The sequence below is a fragment of the Lichenostomus cassidix genome, chromosome 1Aa, assembly GCF_008360975.1.
Source record: "Lichenostomus cassidix isolate B80296 chromosome 1Aa, HeHo_3.0, whole genome shotgun sequence".
In the NCBI taxonomy this organism is placed as follows: domain Eukaryota; kingdom Metazoa; phylum Chordata; class Aves; order Passeriformes; family Meliphagidae; genus Lichenostomus; species Lichenostomus cassidix.
The window spans coordinates 6045217-6062137 of record NC_139480.1 but is presented as its reverse complement, the minus strand read 5'-3'; the positions used below and the strand labels follow the sequence as shown (position 1 = coordinate 6062137).

Sequence of the window (16921 nt, the reverse complement as noted above, 5' to 3'; positions counted from 1 at the left end):
AGGAGCAGTGACAACAGCACAGGAACACTGTGCACGCTCTGGCTGAAGTGATTGAAATGGCAATTTCAAAAAGTTATTATGATTTAGACATGAAGATGCTGTTTCCTTCTCCCAGGCCTAAACTATGCAGAAGGAGAAAACTAGTTTATTTGGTACAATGACTATGACATCACCATCCAGCAGTGCAAACCAGAACTGTGTAGGCCCAGCCAGGGGATCCTGATGAAGGTGGGAGGTCACTTACATGCCCCAAGAGCACACAGCCTCGCAGTTTTCCCTCTCCCAAGGACACATCTGTGTACCCAGGCTGCACCTTCCCTCAGTCAAATCACTTCTAGGTACATCTTATCCCAAACAAACCCTCAGTGCACCTGCACACAGGGGGCTGCTACTAATTCTGCAAACAGCCACCACTGCTGAAAGGTCAGGATGCAAGAGTATTTTAACAAACACAAGCCAAAATCAGTCTTGTCTCTGAAACGGATGAGGATGAGCGTGCATAACTAGGGAGACTTTCTGAAACAGAAAATTGCTTAAGATTTTCTTACCTTCACAAACAACACAAAGTCATTTTCAAATCAGGCATGCAAGAAGACAGAAGAAATGTGGCATCAAAGGAAAAAAGTAATTGATTACAGCAGAACAGAAAAGCCTCACTGACTTTAAGGGGAGGAATCTTGAGATTTGTTTTTTAATTGAGACGACTAAAAATTAATCAGAATTCTATTATAGAAAGAAAAGGAATAGAGAGGAAAAAAGGGAGCCTTCCAGACCTCCCTCCCTAACAAGGCATGTTAGAAATGATCAAAGACTGCACATGAATTACATCTGGCAGAGACAAGACACGGGAGAGAGTTTAATTAAATAAGTTTATTGTCTAACGCTTACAGTTGTTACATCGCCGCTGTAAAGTGCGACAAATTTTCAGCAGGAACTCCCCGTTCCCCCTTTTCCCTCCTATGAACTGCTTTAGGAACCAGGCCTTGTTCTTTAGACTCACAAAAGCAAAGTGGACATGAAGTTTCAGTGGCACAGTTTTCACAAGTACATGGTTAAACACAACTGCTGGGCCGCCCTGCCAGCGTGACAGTGGCTGTCAGGCTGCCCCACAGGAGGCCCTGGGCAAGAACCCGACGTGCCCTGGCCGCAGCAGATCCACCACAGAACCAGTTCACAGGTGAGATGAGTATCAGTCAACGGTAAAGTGTTTGCTTGCCCACCCTCAGAGCTCAGAGAAAGGCGCCTGGGTGGAGGCACCGCAAAGGAATAAGGAGTGCTGAGTTCAATAGTGGGGAAATGCGAGTTAAAAAAGTATAAAAAAATTAATGTAAAATACAGATACAAATAAATTTTGTCAGGAATACTGGCACGTGGCAATCTGAACTCAGGTTTGTTTTTTCTCCTATTAGGGACAGGGAAATTAATTTAACATTTTACTGCTGTGTGCAAAGACGTTTACCGCTCTCAAACTGATACATTTTACCATCTCACTGTAGTGTCTGAACAGCAAGGTAGATGAATTGTTTCCAGCATTACAGGCAACACTAGATAATACTTAAACAAGATAATGTAAACTTTATTCTTAAGGCAGCTGGTACTAATGCTGCACACAGGCATCGCTCAATGCCCATTACAGTAATGGGACACGTAGCACTTGAAAACAAGTAAAAAGAAAATAGCATTATTGGACTAAATGACGCATGTTGTCAAAATACTTTCCCTTTCACGCAAACCATGAAATATTTGGACATCTAGAAAAATAATGCACCTACTCCTCCAACTTCAGCCTGTTCTTTTACAAATATTTCAAAATACTGATAAATAATAGTGACTGCAAGCAGAATGCCAGTGCCAGAGCCAATGGCTCCTAGAAAGTCAGCCAGTACTGAAAGGGCACCGATGCACAAACCACCAAATGCAGCTGCTGTAGGGATGTATCTGTAAAAAAAGGGAAAAACAGCAAAGAAAAATGTAAAAATCAAGGTATCTTTCTTGAACAAACCTGGAAGAGATTCAACTCAAATTCCCTCATTATGCCACTTAAAAAAAAAGACACTACAGGTTGATCTCTAACCTGCTGCTGTAACTTCTTTTGCACAACTAGGAAAGGCAACAGCTGAATGGGAAGAATCTTCCCTTTTGCAGTGGAAACAGGTCTCAGATTTTTCTGAGAATCTCTGTTCTAGTTGACACTTTCCCAGCACTTCACCATCCATCTGGAAGTCAGCATTTCCTTACCTGTTAAGCTCATGAACCATTGAAGTATCCCTGTGGCCTCTCATCACCATTTGCTGTTCTTTGAGTTGCTTGGCAACCTACAAAAGACAGTATTTTATGAAACTGCTGCAGTGTTTCACAGTCACTTGATATTTACTGGGATAACAATTGATCAGTCAGAAATTGGTCAGTTCTAAACCAGAAGCACTGTTTTAAAATAATTAAGGTAGAACACCTACATCTTTCGCTGATGAGCCAGACACCTCGATCCAAGTCTTGGAGAAGAATGCACAGGATCCCAGCATAAATATTATATAAACTATTACATGGACAGGATCCTCAAATATTGCACCCATGGATTCTGGAGGGGACAAGTAGTAGCACAGGCCACCAACGGGGTAAGAGCGAGCAGGGCCACCTCCACTGACATCCTGAGTGGGGATGAAAAAGGCAGTTAGTTATTTCTCACAGACTTCCCACATTCCTGTCCTGCATCTATTGAAGAATTCCTCTTCAATGTTTAAAACAGTTTTTATATACAAATGTTAAAAAGTAAGCATTCCACTTGGTTAAATATGAAGTTTTCGGTGAAGTAAAAATGCAAATTATTTTAAGCAGCTAAAATGTGATAAAATACTTACTGCCCACTGTCCCAGTAAGTTCACCAAGAAGTTGCCACTAAAACGAACAGACAACATCTGGGAAATGACGTAGAGGTTTGAAACTAAGGCAGACTGCAGAATGATGGGAATGTTGGAGGTATAAAACAGCTTGATGGGATAGCTGCTGTACTGCCCTCGGTATCGTGCAGACTTGATGGGTAAATCCACTCGGAATCCCTGTGGGAAAGAACACAAATGCACCAGGGTTAACTTCCGAGACACAAGGTATTCCCACTATGCCCCAAAGATATTCTGACCATGGAGTTCTTGCTAGATAAAAAAGGACTGCAAGGTCTGAGATAGTAAAGCCCAAAAGCTTTCTGCTACAGTCTGGATTACAAATTTGAAGGATTTTTAAGTGCTACTGCTTAGTTGTATGATGTCCTTTTTACATAAACATGGTTTCTCATCTGCTAACTGGTACTCCTGTAAAATCCATTTTATAGAATAGGGGTTGACAAAAGCCTGTAATGGCTTCTAACAGAACTGGGGCAGGATCCACTCTGAGCAGACCCAAGAAAAGCCATATGGACTTCACAACCTTTTTTTTTTTTTTTTTTTGCCAGCACTCAGACTCAACAACTTAAAAAAAAAATTATTAAAATTTTAGCCACCCCCCCAAATCTCCAAAAGGATCCTCCTTTGGTGTCCATTCTAGTAGATACTTAAAGAGAAGCACTAATTAAATGTTTCAAGAAAATTAGGAAAAAACTGATAAGCTATGCAGTCTTCTAGAACAAATCTGTGTCATACACATCCCAAAGAACCAAAGTTCTTCAGCTCTGTCCAAAAGTACTCTTTTAAGTCAAGGATGAATATCAAGCATATTATTGGCGTGTTGCAACTACTGAGCTCCAGAATCCATTTTATTAAAAACACTATCATGGTTTGTATGACATTCAATGCAATGTGAGATTACACTAAGTAGGCCTGGCTGTAAAATTTAACAGCTTTACTGACACAGAGGAAATTGTTACTGAAATAACAACACTGGAATAAAAAGAGTTCCTTACTCAATGCTACGATACTTCAGTTACTCTGGCTTAAACCTTCCCATCTTTTCCCAATGCCTGCAGTGTCCATTGTCCATGTGTACTTCTACCCCTGCAGAGCTACTATAAGGAATTTTACCTGGAAATAGATGACTACAGCAAACACAAACACTGTAGCAATCAGGTTCATGAGATTGGGCAGATTCTGTCGGTAAAAAGCCTCCCGCAAGGCCCTGACTTTGTCAGTTCGTGTGGCCAGGAGATGGAATAATGCAATCACAGCACCCTCAAACTCTGTGCCTGCATGAAGCAAAAAAGTGAAAGAAAGGTTTATCTCTGAATTAAAAACATTTTAAAAAATACCTTTCTTCTGGACATTTTAAGTATGACACACTGAAAATCTGATGCAATAAGACATGGATCCTTTTAGAACAATATGTCACAATACAGGACTCTATTTTAGCTTATGGACTGTACAATGATTTATCAAAACTTTATGCCAGGTTAGAAAAGCCAAAAAACCCATCAAAGTCACACACAAAAGAATACTCTCTTCCTTTCTTTTCTGGGAGCAGGAGGATGTTTGGAAGAAAGAAATAATAAACAAGGTGAAAAACAGCATTTAGAAGAATACTAATAAAAACGGAACAGAACTGCTAAGAATTAGGTGCAAATGAAAGCAAACTAAAAACGTGGCTCAGGATTTCAAATGAATGCAGTAAACTAGTTAATTTCTTGATGTTGTATCTTAAGGTGGTATTTCATGAGTCTCAGAACAACCAGATGATGTCAAAGACTGGCTGAGGAATGAAGAGATTGCAGCCTTTAAAGAATCAAACCATCCTGAAGTAATTCAGAGGCACCAACTACCAAAGCATCCTATAGCCACAAACAACATCTGGATCACAAACAACTTCTCTGAATGTACAGCATTTCCTATTTTCTCTATTTCTATGGACTAAGTGATGCTAAAACAAGACCATTTCAGTTTGGAAATCCAAAAATTTTCATTCAAGGGACTTCAAGTCCCATTTTAACTGCTACACTTCAAATCAGCAAAGGCAAATTTGTATTAATCTCCATGTAAGTCAGACATTTTCATCTTCAGTGTTAATTGGAAAATTGACTTCAGAAGCCAATCACCACACATTAAAACTTTCTTTTAAATGTCATCCAGTAAACATCTGATAGTTTAAGCACAGTATACACCCACTGAAACATGTTACAGCACACATACCTCTGCCAGTGTTGATGGTAGTGGGACTGAAAGCTTTCCAGACAATGGTTTCACAGATATTGGTAGCAATAAACAGGGAAATACCAGACCCCAATCCATAACCTTTCTGTAGCAATTCATCTAGCAGCAACACAATCAAGCCAGCCACGAACAGCTGTGAGAAAAGAAACAAAACTGAGCAGAAACAAGAATAAATCAAGTCAAGAGTTGTGTATTAATTCCCTGCTTCAGTATTTTCATCATGCTGGAGAGTGACCATTAAGTGTTTCATCTAAATATTGCTCATGCAGTGTTTCTGCCCTCTCACATACCAAGGCCTGCACATCCCACCTGGAAATGAGCTCTGTGCCTTTTTTCAAGGCAGACACAGAGACTACTCAGTATGCACTTTTTTTCTAAAAAAGGGTTTAAGTTCGTGCATTTACTGATTTGTTCTACAGGATAATGTCTCAAAGCTGCAGCTGTGCCATTTGGTGAGAATTCCTCCACAGCATTGAACAGCAGCTACTGCTTCCAAAGTCTAACAATTCCTGTATTTTCAATTAAGCAGCCACTCCTACTTGAAATACTTTTGATATTAACTAGCCCAGCATTCTTCTCTTTTATGGAATATATAGAATTTCTCATATCTAGACAGATACAAATGATGATGTTTTACAACATTAAAATTAAATTAACTGAAGTCAGCCAGACATAGAAAGATTTTTCCTTTCAGCTATACTGTATCTAACCAGTCTCAGTTACACACCAAATAGCTCATTACAAACCTGAATTATAATAAGAAGACAAATTCCAGCACCCATTTCAGCAGGATCTCCATACATTCCAGTCATAACATACACAATGGCTTGCCCAATGGTAATAATCATCCCAAATACTAAAACAAGAGAGAAAGCAAATCCTTTAAAAAAATCTGCTGAAGTCACCTACCAAAGATATCTCATATCTAGTGTCACTTAGGCAAGCTACTTTCCCAAGAATAAAAATACACTTAGTAATTTTAATTGGAACAGTGCCTACATTTCTGAGCTCCATTGAACAAGGCTCTGTCTTTTGGAGTATCACCAACTTCAATGATCTTCGCTCCTGCCAGCAGCTGCATGATCAAACCTGATGTCACAATGGGTGAGATACCCAATTCCATCAAAGTACCTAAAAAAGAAGAAAAATTAATACAATTGCCATTCAAGCACATCTCCTAAAGCATTAGGTCTCCTGAAAGGTTCCTGACCTATAAAGAGTATTTTTAATAATGTCTCTGATATGTATATTCCTGTACAGGTATGACAAAACAAAGACAGTTATGGCCTCACAAAAGACTGCTGTGTTAAAATCTGTAATTTTGAAGGCAGCATGGAAAACCCATGTAGCTTTTAATTACAAATATTTTTGTGGAACCACGCTAACACTGAAGGCTAATGCACACCAAAGCTCAGTTTTTTGGCATTTGCTCAAGAAACCTTTCACTGGACAGCATCTTGTCCCTGGTTGTTTATTCTGTCAGTGCTTCAAATGTCACATTTTCCAAAAGTTTATTTTTGCAGACCACAAAAATATGCTGCAGATCCACAGTTTCTGAGAACACTGCCCTCGGAATCACTGACTCTAGCAGGGAGCTTGGGATTAAATTAGTTCTTAACAAAAAGACTGTCATTAAGCTGCTCTTACCCTGCCAACTCACTGGCACAATGTCACTGAGGTATCAACTCCCAAATGTATACAATTCAAAGAGGGAAAGCATTAAAGTAATTATTATAATTTGGCTCTTTCATACTTGTATCCTGGAGTTTACATGTTAAAAATTACATCACCTCTCACGGAAATCTCTATTCCTCCAACAGCTAGAAAATTAGGATGTCAAAAACTTTAACCTTCACCTCACATCCTCCAATGACTTCTAGTCAGTTGACTTAAGTGAAAATTCACTTTCTCATGCCTGCTTTTTATTGCTTTCAGTCTCTCTAGCCTTTTCTTGGCCACTGTTACCATTCTGTCTGGGTAGCAGACAGCATATTTAAATCATACACTGCTAGAGACACACCAAATTCTCCAAATTCTGCAGGAGAGTTTGAAGCAGACAATTTATTTACCTTATTATTCTCACTGGTGTAACAAATTTCACCATTCTTAAATAAGGAGTACCTTCACATTTGAGGGTTCCAGTGATTTTCTTACTTCCAGCCAATTTTCCAAGCTACAGATGAGATCAGTGTCCTCATTTAGAGTCAGGCACGACTGGTCACCCATCTTAAGTTTCAGACTTCTAGCATTAGTTTGAATCTTCTTATACATTTGGTTTCGTTACACTTTAGTCTTCTAAAATAAGTTGGTTTGGTTTTGCTAAACTTTTTGCCTAATCATCTCTGCCTTTAGCTTTCCCACGTAGAAAATTACTCACCCATGACATTGCCAAACTACTATGAACTCTAAGTGACTTGCACACGTGGGGCATTCCCTTATCAACATGCTTGTAATGGACATTAGTGTGGTTCCTAACTGGAGAGCCAGAAGATTCCCTTGTCCCACATATCAGTTAAAAAGAGACTGCTAAAAACCCTAAATGGAATCATCCCAAAACTTGAGAATCAATATTAATCTCATTGGCATCTCAGAGAAATCCCATTCCTAAGATGGAGTACTCCTTAAGTACCAATGTAATTACATCTGTGTTAAGAACTTTCAAAGTGTTCCAGCCTGGTATCTGGGTTGTGTGGAATTTAACAGCCAACTGTTTTTCTCCTGGTTTGTTTATCCCAGTAGGAAACAGAGGAAGGAGTTAAGTACCAACCTCTGTTTGATGCAAGAATGACTCGCATCCAGTAGAAGGGGTCTGCAGAATCTGATGACATGATTCCAAACAAAGGGATCTGTCAAAGTGCACAACAGAATTAAACAGATACACACAATTAGCATGCATTAATACAAAAATCTTAACATGCAATGATTCAACTGTTACATTGTTTATTCTTTTTAAAATTAAAATAAAGGTACTGACATCATCTCTTTTAATCCTCCAACTGGGGTATGACTCAGAGGACTAAACTAAGACATTTTTCCACAGGAAACAGCAGAAATCCCTAGAAAGAATACATTTAAGTATTTAAATTCTAGAGATAAGAAATATGTTTTGAAATATCCCATATGGAACTGTCAACGTTAGACAAGTTCATACAAAACTTCCAATATTCTGTATATCAATATTAAGGGATTTTGAGCTCTTTAAAACCCTTCCTAATCACCAAAACAGTAGACTAGGAATCCAGGCAATCTTAGAGATGAATTTCTGAAAACTCTAGTCTGCACCATCTGTCTTCCTTATATATCCCTCATATAGATTCAAAATTCCTTACATATCTCTCATATAGATTCAAAATTCCAGTTTTGCATATATCCAGCTTGCTAGTAAACACAGATAAACTACATGTTCTTCTAGCACTAGCATCATTCCCACTTCCTCCTTCCAAGAAACAGGTAGGTACAAGAGTTGGGTTTTAGCCATTAAACACTCCTTCAGAGCTGAAAACAAAAACTAGTTACAAGAGTTGGGTTTTAGCCTTTAAACACTCCTTCAGAGCTGAAAACAAGCACTATTAAGCTATTGCTCCACAGTCTGGAATGGCTGGAATGGTTTATTTATTAATAAACATAAGCTAAAAACCCTGATTCTGAAATGCATGGTTGATTTTATATCTTCCAAGAGGTCTACAAGTTCTCAAAAATATATTTCAAGTAATACATGGATTCTCATTTTCTTTAATATCAAAGTACTCTTTAAAGTAAAACAAAAAAAAATCTCCACTGTTTATAACCCAAAAACAGCTTCAAGGAATGCCTACAACTATGAGTAATAAAGATCCCATAAATGTTTACAAGGACTTGTATTTTGGAGGGGTTTTAGCTAACAACTTTACTAGTATATTCACAAAAACCAAGTTTTAAATGTCAACGTAAACTTGATTCACAAAAACACTTTCCTGCAATCTTTACAATCCATCATTTTATTCAAGAAGAATTTGGTAAAAACAGTCCCTTCAATTTAGTTTTCACACTTGTAAGTCCTACAATTTAAATGTCACTGTGAACAGAGAGTAAACAGTGAATTGAATTGCTCAATTTATTTATGCTGCTCAATAAATAATTAGCTTGGCTGTTTACCCTGCAGCCACTATCATCATTTGATAGGATCTTTGTAACAAGAAAATAATGTTATGCACTTCTGACTAAATAAATAGCATTAGTTTCTAAAAACATCTATGATCAACAATAAAGACTATTTCAGAGAACCACTTTTTTTGAACTGAACTATAAATACCTTATAAAAGTAAAAATTGAAACTGGTAGGTCAACATGAAATAAGAACACATCATGCTTTCAGTGAACTTTTTTATGTACAGAACACACATCTTCTTACCACAGACAGTATCAATACCTACCTGGCAGCACACTAAGAAAATGAAGAGCGTGATGGCTGTCCATAGTACCTTCTCTCTGAACTGGATCTACAGGACAGAATGGAGAAATGAATGTGTTCACTGTATGTAGAACTTCCACTGCATTCTCACATCACTACTAAATGCTGTTATCATTCAGAATTCGATGCAAAGATATTGAACCAGAAAACATCACTTCTCATTGGAATGTATTTTAATATGAATTCAGATTTTAGAGAGAGAGAGAGAAATGAAGGCAACTTATGTGGGACTGGCAGACATTCCATCAGTAGAATATTTTTTTTCTACAGTGTTCTAATACAGTGGGTACTTTCAGAAGAGCAACAGCATGGCTAAAATCATGGACTTACCAGAGCAAACATGAAAGATTAGAGGAAGCTTTAAGTTCATCATTATGTTCATAGACATAGACCACACCTTTATTTTTAAACGTTCTTTGTTTTCCTCCAAAATTTTCATGCAGGTTATATATTACTTTAAAAAGAATGCCAGATCAGTGATCACTAGTCATTAATTCATTGAAGAGAATCTCAGGGTCACAATTTTTGAGGCACCTGTAATTAGTGCCAGGTGCAAGAAGAGAAGAATCACAAGATTTCAGTTTGAGCCAGAGGATTACTCAAAGCATGAGACAGAAAGAAATGCACTTGAAGAGAGCAGAGAAAGCTGAGTAACAGGGTTATGTTCAAATTCCCACCTCTCCTCCAGGAACTGTAAACCTGAGGGTTAAGTGTGTTCACTGCAGACAAGTGTAGGGCAGCTACTAAAACATGACATGAACTAACATGTAAGAGAGACATAGCAGAAATGGTTGGAGCTCTCTGCTTCCAACCACTGAATCTGCCTGTGGAGAAGTAACAAGAAAAAGGGTTAGTGCCTGGTTTAATAGGTACTGAATACCCACAAATGAGAACCTACAAACCAATGCAGCAACAGCACAGGTCCTCAAACAAAAGAAAACACAGAATATGGTCTGCATCTTTATTAGTGAAATTATGCATTTGGAAGCAAAATAATCCAAGTAATTTATTTTCTCATACTGCCTCACTCTTAAAAGAGGACAGATGCTAAAAATACTTACAGCATAGGGTTATAAAAAGAAAAATAGTGAGAGCAGCAAATAAATCCAAACAATACCTTGTGTTAGACTATGCAGTGCTGACCCACTTTACCTAGTGCTGTCTGAACTCTACAATTCAGATTTTAAGCACAGACTTCTAAACCAAAAATGCTTAACCAAATTATCTCTACAGCCTCACAGTTAACCTTGGCTTTGGAGGTATGGGTGAAGGTCTAAAACTGCTCTGGTTCTCACTGTAACTGTGGTGAATATGAGGATTAGAGGAATTCTGCATCACCCAAATCACAGTTGTTCACAAGGAAAACAGTCTCTATGAGTCAAGAAGACAAAAAAGAATAAGGAGTCATCCAAATCCATATGTTAGAAACAGCAAAATACAGAGTGGTACCAAAATATTCCAGCCACAAATGCTAACAAGCACAGGGACAGTAAATTTCACAATGTGATCTGATTCAACTGGACATTTTTTTCCTTTGACATTTTCCTTAAATCATGTGAAAATGAAGGAACTTGAGCATCGTCATCTTGGTGCTCTGAACAGTGTGTTCTACTCAGAAAATCTGTGCATGAGGGAAACAGGAGCCCATTCTACTAACTACAAAAGTAGCAATCACTTTTGCTAATCAAGTTGGCCAAAACACAAAAGCATCACTCCCTAGAGACAGAAAAAACACTTCCCTCATCAACAATAATGGCAAAATGATTCAGTGAGAGCCCAACTGAATCAAAACAACATCTTCACTTAACAGTCAATACATGTTGAATGAAAATGAATCTCTTTTTCTATTGGCTTATCTAAATTTCTTGTCCTGGCCTTAAACCAATCCACTAAAACCATTACTAGTCATATCTGCTAGAGACAGCTTGCAAGAAAACAATAAATTACAGAGAATTAGAGTTACATGGAATGACCTAAATCACTTGATAAACTACACAGAAGCAAGAAACATAACTTAAAATGGTCAAAGGGCTCTTCAGCCTAGGAAAGATGTTCCCAGTTATATTTTCACTTTAAATTTGTACAAACCTGGCAACTGGCAGCCATTGCCTAGACAGCGACCTAGATAGCAGTAAAGACAAAGTGACCCAAATAGACAGGACAGGAATCTTGGCACCTCCCTGGGCATCCTTCATCTTCTGATGGATGACAAGGACAGACCAAGCGCCTCTTCCTCTCTGGCAAATAACACCTGCCAGTGAGCTTTACAAAAACATCAGTATCTCTAGGTCTGTTTCAGCTTTCTCTCCTCACCCATCTCACTGGACAAAAATGGGATGATGTAACCAGCTAATCACAGATGTGACACAAATCAGCACCAAGAGATTGCACCAAGGTTCCCCACTGCAGAAACAAAGATGGGCACCTGCCACCCAGACCTGGTGCATCCAAGCCTTAGCATGGGGTCTGGCTTTGGAGCTTCCTGCTCTGAAAACACCCTTTTCTGACCTAAACAATTTGTTTAGAAACCTGTTCCAAGGCTGAAAGATGCTGGAAAGCAACTAGGTACAACAGATGGAGCAAAACACCAGAGGGTAAAACTCAGTCTTTTTAAAAAATCAATTCCAGAGGGCCATAATCATCAGTTTTTAGTGCATCTTCTCCATTTAATCCAGCAGGCTCAGCTATGGTGATTGGCACAAACATCTCCACATCCAGTCCTAACCTTTGGGAAACTCTCATTAACCAAAGAGGATTTCTCGGATGGTGTCATGTTCCCAGTTAAGCATTTCCTTTTAAGAATACAAAACCTAATATTTAGCTCTTAAGGAATTTCCATGGAAGTCATGACAATATTAAGCCAATTTGTTACTCTAATTATATTGTTTGTCTCCTGGGCAACATGTGCTTGCTTGAGTTTTGAGAGTAAAAAATGGTGTTTGGTTGGGGCTTTTTTGGACAAGGCAGGTCTCTTCCTGATCTGTAGAAATTAACTATTTTTAACTTAGAAAATGTGCCAAGAAATGTGAGGAGTTTCAAGGGCTAGAGGACTAGAGAGATCAGCTGTAAATGATCTGAGTTCATTGATTTCAGATCAAAGAGAAGTATCACATCCAGAAGGTGAACAGGGAGCAATTACCTGAACTGTACCACAGATCACCTTCCCACTTCAGCAAGGTGAGTAACAGCTATGGGCATAGGAAATACTTTGTGGGAAGGGGAGAATTAAATTTGTGTTTCCTGGTCTACAGCACAATCCTTTTCAAAGTAATATACAACACAGCTCAAAGTCAACGGTGGGATCCACAGGAAAACAAAGCTTGAAGATTCTGTTCCAGTGTATTAAAATAGATCACACAGAGCTGAAACTAAGTAAACTTAATCTAGAACAGTGATTTGGAAAAAAAAATAAAGTTAGCATAATTACCAAAGGGAACAACTTACCAAAAGGGCATTCAGAATTCATCATCACAGTAATGTTTTACCTTAACATGGGATCTCCCTGCTCCAAAGAGTATGTGCTACCTTAGGGCCCATTGTTGGTATCTATTTTGGAGCCTGGACTAGAATATCACAATACTCCCTCCTCTGTGAACTAACAAAAGTAAGAACATAATGTGGCACTCACTTTTCTTTCCGGTTTCTGGATTTCAGGTAACACTGCACAGAACGGCTTAATAACTTCTAAAAATTTTACTGTTCCAGAAGAACAAACACACACAAAAGAAGACAGAAAAATATATTAATGAACATTTATTAATTTATAAAACTTCACAAAACTTTATTTAGCTTCCAAAACTGTCTGAAAACTAATACCCTCTCCTTAAAAGAGCTGAAAACAGGGCAAAAAAGTGAAATAGAATTCTTGTTCTAACCAGATTGGGCCCATTCTTTTTTTCCCACAGCTGGAATAATTTTAGAGAAGTGGTACTGTACGTATCACCAGAAGTGAACTGAATTGTATTCCACCTAAAAATAAATGACCTAGTATCAGTCTGGGCTAGTTAAACACAGAATGATACTGACATCAAAAGGTATACATGCAGAGATTAAAATCTTGTGTTTATGGAAGTATGTACCTGAAAAAATAATTCAACTGCTAAAATATCTTTAGAAATTGTAATTTAAATTAGTGGAACACTTATTCTGACTGGAACTTCAGGGGATTTTACTTTAGCTTTTAATATATTTCTCTTCTCAGTTTCCCCTTTAAAAACACAGAGAAGTTCAACAGTTTGAGCTCTTCTGCTGGGGAAAAAAACCCCAAAATCAGTTAAAAAAAAAAAATCAAAGCATATATGCTTGGTGGGGAATTTGCCCTCCAAAACGTAAACATTATTCCCAGCCCTGACACACTGGGACAGATATAAAAAACCACCATCAGTTCCTCTTCAAAGAGAATACATTTATTACACTGCAGAATGTGCTTATTACAGTGTAAGTAACATTTTGATTGTAGTGCCATGTTTACATTTACACTCTGATAAGACACATATCTCCTCTATTTATCCCAAGTTCTCAGACAGCTCACTGGAAGGTGCAGCTTGCTCCACAGAGGGTGGCACAGCTCTGACATGAACAAGGTATCCGAGCATCCCAGAATGGGTCAGGTTGGAAGGGATCACAGTGGCTCATTGCTCCAACCTCCCTGCCCAAGCAGGGCCATCCCAGAGCACATGGCACAGCTGTGTCCAGACAGTTCTGGAATATCTCCTGTCAGGGAGACTCCACAGCCTCGCTGAACAATCTGTTCCAGTGCTCAGTCACTGCCCAGGATAGAAGTTCTGCCTCATGTTCAGGTGGAACTTCCTGTGCATCAGTTTCTGCTCACTGCCTCTTGTCCTGCAGGGTGGCACCACGGAGAAGAGCCTGGATCCATCCTCTGACACCCTCCCTTTAGACACTTATACACACACATATACGTGTATATAGGGTATATATACTACATACGTATATACAGTGTATACACATGCATAGTAGGACTCGAGTGGAACAAGCCACCCCGGCACGAAGCAGTGCCGGCCTCACGCCGTGCCCGGCAGCACCGACCCTGTGCGGGGAGCAGCTGCCCGGCACCCCGGCCCAGCCTGCCTGCGGCGGCACACGGCGCCCTCACCGCCCGCGGGCTCCCGGCCACGTCCTCACCGCGCTGCCCGGGGCCGCTGTCCCCCACCCGGCTCCCGGCCCGCTCCCTCCCGGCGCTGCCCGCACTCACTGCCCATGGCGCTGGCGGCCCGGCCGCGGTCCCAGCGCTGTCACCGCCGCTGTCGCCGCCGTCACGTGACACGCGCTGCGGACGGGCCGTCCCTCCCCGCCCGAGGGGACACGGCGGTGCCGCCCTCACGGAGCGCCCCGCGGCCCGTCCCCAGGCGAGGGGAGCCGGATCGGCGCGATCGGCGGGGAGCGCTGGCCGCCGCGGCGGGACGAGGCTGAGGCCGAGCAGCCGCCGCGGCGAAGCAGCGCGCTCCCGGAGTGCTCCGCGCCGCGAGGGGCGGGCAAGGCCCTCAGCGCCACACCTCAGCCTGCTGAGCGCGGGAAACTGCCCGCCCCTCACTCGCTCGCTGTGTCCGCTCGGGCCTCAGGTGCTCGGGGCTTTCTGTGGTGCTGTTGGTACAGCGTGAAAAAGGTGAAAAGCACAGGTTGAGCGGTTCGGTACCGAAGTGTTTTAGTAACAGCCAAATCCACCCTTAGTATGTTATAATTTCGCATGGTGAAAGGACATTGGGGTGCTGGAGCATGGCCAGAGAAAGGCAACAGAATTGGGGAAGGATCTGAAGCATGAGTCCCATGGGGAGCAGGTGAGGGAGCTGGGATTGTTGATCCTGGAGAAAAGGATGACCTTCTCACTCTCCACAATTCCCTGACAGGAGGCTGTATCCAGGTGGGGGTCAGGCTCTGCTCCCAGACAACCAGCGACAGGAGAAGAGCACATGGGCTGAAGCTGCACCAGGGGACGTTTAGGCTGGACAGTGGGAAGAATTTCTTCACATAAACGGTGATTAGATATTGGAACGAGCTGCCCAGGGAGCAGGTGGAGTCACTGTCCCTGAAGGTATTTCAGTAAAGCCTGGATGTGGCACACAATGCCATTGTCCGGTTGACAAGGTGGTGGTCAGTCATAGGTTGCACTCAATGGTCTTGGAGGTCTTTTCCAAATGAAGTGATTTTGTGATTCTGTGAACCTGACAGCCTTTCCAACAATCACCAAAACAGGTATCACACCTACAGAGCTCTCAGTTACAACAGGCAGTGGTCCATAAAATTAGGATTATCAGAATTTACTGCAAGATTTAGATATGACAATTTTTTAAAAGTATTTATTCTTTCTGAATAACTTATCCTATGCACAAGCTTGAATTCTTTCTGTATTAGGCTAAGTTATCAAGAGATAACATGAAATGTGTGAAGCATTAGGGCTCCTCCAAAACTTTGAATCTATATTTTGGATTGCACTTTGCATTCCCTTAGAAATCCTCTTAACCAAGACCTTGCCACAATACCTAAACAACTTTGTTCAATAGCTTCTCTGATATGAAATCACTTAGAAAAGCTTTTTCTTCCAGTTTTATATAGTCATAATTTAACAAATACTAATGAGCAACTCCACAGCAATCATTTTCACCTAGAGTTCTTGAACAGTCTGCCCATAATCAATGGGCCTGGCTGTTTACTTGTAGATTATAATCTCCAAATAATAGCTGGGTTAGGAGCTAAACTTCATGAAGTTTCTTGTAATCACGCTTTGTTCAGATTTTTAGCCATACTTATCTTAGAAGTTCATTAGATTACAAGTTTTGTTAGCAAACCTTCCTGTCTCTAAGTCACTGGGCTCTGTTTTGGTGATTGATAAAAGGTCCAGTCCATACTGACACAGAGGCACCTCTTCAGATGTGCTGAACAAATGTTGCTATGTCACCTACAAGTGGCTTCCCACTGATGGAAGCAAAAAAATCAAAATGCAGTATTATTTTCTTTGCTTATTTAAATTACTCATGTATTCAGAACTTCTCATCTTCAAAGTTCAGACTGTATTTTTTAAAACTAAACTAACATCACTGTTACTAAAAAAATTGTTTTAATGTATTTGTTTTCCTGGTGTGATTTCTTTTTGTCACTGAGAGTTTCTGCTGCCTTTAACAAACTGCTCAACCTAACAGCTCATCCCTTCAATGTCTTTACTTTTTTTCCTTCTAGCCTCGTGCTTCTCTCTGAAAATCCTGTCACACCACAATGCACAAATGGCATAAGTCCCTCTCTAGTTAGCTCCTTGCTATCTAACAGCACATAAAGGTTCACTTCTCCTTGTGTTAATGACCCACAGAATTTCCTGTTCCCGGGACCT

At 40.3% G+C, this 16921-nt stretch overlaps 1 protein-coding gene across 1 annotated transcript; it reads right to left on the bottom strand.

The window, feature by feature from the left end:
* Positions 1-855: 855 nt before the first annotated feature.
* On the bottom strand, positions 856-15063 carry SEC61A2 (SEC61 translocon subunit alpha 2). The gene is made up of 12 exons (XM_085082775.1): positions 14795-15063; positions 13208-13275; positions 9542-9607; positions 7897-7975; positions 6129-6260; positions 5876-5985; positions 5109-5262; positions 4011-4171; positions 2859-3056; positions 2457-2648; positions 2239-2315; positions 856-1938 (listed from the first exon to the last, which is right to left on the bottom strand). Exons 1-12 carry the CDS (start codon positions 14799-14801, stop codon positions 1752-1754), a joined length of 1431 nt encoding a protein of 476 aa, XP_084938901.1. The 5' UTR covers positions 14802-15063; the 3' UTR covers positions 856-1751.
* Between the last annotated feature and the right edge of the window lie 1858 nt (positions 15064-16921).

Excerpts from the sequence above, each read along its gene's own strand:
- SEC61A2 (XM_085082775.1), bottom strand. Across the intron at positions 5,986-6,128 it reads GTTCAATGGAGCTCAGAAAT|TATTTGGGATGATTATTACC; the intron begins GTAGGCACTGTT and ends CTCTTGTTTTAG. Across the intron at positions 5,263-5,875 it reads GTCTTCTTATTATAATTCAG|CTGTTCGTGGCTGGCTTGAT; the intron begins GTTTGTAATGAG and ends CTTTTCTCACAG.